Below are 1,796 nucleotides of genomic sequence, written 5' to 3' on the forward strand. Positions count from 1 at the left end.
GAACATTTCATTACTCGACCAATTGTTACGGGGAGAAACGTAAAACTATCTTCTCAATATGATTCACTCTTACTTGGCAAATTAGATACATACGAACATAGAAAAGGAAAGAGCATATGATGGAATGAAAAAAAAAATAATAAAAACCAAATCAGGAATAATGAAATCATCAAACAGTTCAGCCAAGAAGATTTGCTAACACAAGCAAAACTGAACTTCTCAGTTCACTGCAAAGCGAGGATCATGGCTAGGCGCAAATGGGTAGGAGTGCGCATAAAAAACCTTCGCCATTCCTTGTCCTTGAATAGTGTCAGTGCCCTAACGTACTGCAACGGTGGTATGTCCCCAAGCTCAGGCAATGCATCTTGACATGCATCAAGGGAATAATCATCACCACCTGCACTTACAGCCTCAGTCTCATTTTCTCGTGCACGTGAATGTCCTGTTTTGGCTTGTACATAGGATGTGCAAGCTGCGTACACATCATCAAACCCACTTGACCGTGACTTTTTGGAACGACCACTGTCAGTTTGGCTGGTTGCAGGGCCTCTCTTATGACTTTTGCCCTTTGCTGGATCCATATACTCATCCCCGAATAAGTCAACAAGAATGGCCTCACCAGCATTACTCCCACCAGCGTTACTTCCACCAGCATCAGCGTTCCAAAATTTATTTAACATGCCATCTTCTTCTTTTGAGTCAAGGGGTCCTTGTGTGGATGCACGAGACAGGGCCCCTGTGGCACAACAATTTTCAACAATTTCTGCCATTTCTTGAAAATATTCAAACCCTTTTGTCCTAAACTTCTTCACATTTCTGCTAGCCTACAACAATTACAAAACAAGAATTAAGCACTGTATATATCATGAAATGTTTAAAATAAAATTAGAAAATAGTACAGATTAATGGAAAACCTTATCCCAAAATTCATCGGGTGTAACAACAGTGCCTATAATAGGATCCCATCCCAGACCAGTCTGTGCCTGCAGTCGCTTAAATGTCTGGTAATCAGCTTTCAATCGCTGATATTTTTGGCACACTTTGACACCTGTATACCGAAATCCATATATGTTGTGCAACTGATTTGCATAATTATTCCAATGCCTAATTGTCCATGAAGTAGTACGGCCCGTTGTTTGATTGTTTCTAACCTCATCTCTCAACATATTTATTAATTTCGTTTCAATTCTGGGCGTTCACATTTTGGTGTTCTCATTGTCATCGGAATTATTTCCATCCATTTATAAACATACAAATTATATTTAAACTAGTTTGGGATGGATATACAAGCATAACAGAGTATTTTAAAGTAGTCTGCGATGGATATACAAGAATAACAGCGCAAAATGGTTTGAAGGAGAACACAGATAAAGAAAAAAGAACATATGATTTTATTTCGAGGAAAAAAGTACGTAGCAGATTAATTAAATTTAAATAGCAGAAATATAACCACTAAAAAAAAACATTCAGATAGCAGAAATATAACCACAAATAATAAAAAAAAAATCAGTTAACATTGTATTTAAATAGTAGGAAACAAATCAGTAAAAGAAAAATTAAGGAAAAAAAATCAGTAAAAAAGCCCGGTAGGTTCAAACAGTTAAGGGGAGGACCGGTAGGTTCAAACCATTAAGGAAGAAATGGAAAACCATAAGACAAAACCGGAAGAGGTGGGAGGACCGGGTGGTTGTCCGGCCAGTCGACCGGCCAGATGACCCGGGGGACGACCGGCCGGGTGTCCCAGGCACTGCCACTTTAGGTTCTGATCGATGAAAGGTTCAAACAGTTCATAATTT

The 1,796-nt window shown here is 38.9% G+C and overlaps 1 protein-coding gene across 1 annotated transcript; it reads right to left on the minus strand.

Annotated features, from left to right (window-relative positions):
• Nucleotides 1-224: 224 nt before the first annotated feature.
• Nucleotides 225-1,166, minus strand: LOC145797322 (uncharacterized). Its single transcript, XM_082884147.1, has 2 exons — nt 915-1,166; nt 225-824 (listed from the first exon to the last, which is right to left on the minus strand). Exons 1-2 carry the CDS (start codon nt 1,164-1,166, stop codon nt 225-227), a joined length of 852 nt encoding a protein of 283 aa, XP_082740273.1.
• Nucleotides 1,167-1,796: the final 630 nt, after the last annotated feature.

The sequence above is a fragment of the Camellia sinensis genome, chromosome 1 (genome assembly GCF_055761805.1).
Source record: "Camellia sinensis isolate YWXY chromosome 1, ASM5576180v1, whole genome shotgun sequence".
Classification (NCBI taxonomy): Eukaryota; Viridiplantae; Streptophyta; class Magnoliopsida; order Ericales; family Theaceae; genus Camellia; species Camellia sinensis.

Excerpts from the sequence above, each read along its gene's own strand:
- LOC145797322 (XM_082884147.1), bottom strand. The coding sequence starts at position 1,166 with ATGTTGAGAGATGAGGTTAGAAACAATCAAACAACGGGCCGTACTACT. Across the intron at positions 825-914 it reads CCGATGAATTTTGGGATAAG|GCTAGCAGAAATGTGAAGAA; the intron begins GTTTTCCATTAA and ends TAATTGTTGTAG.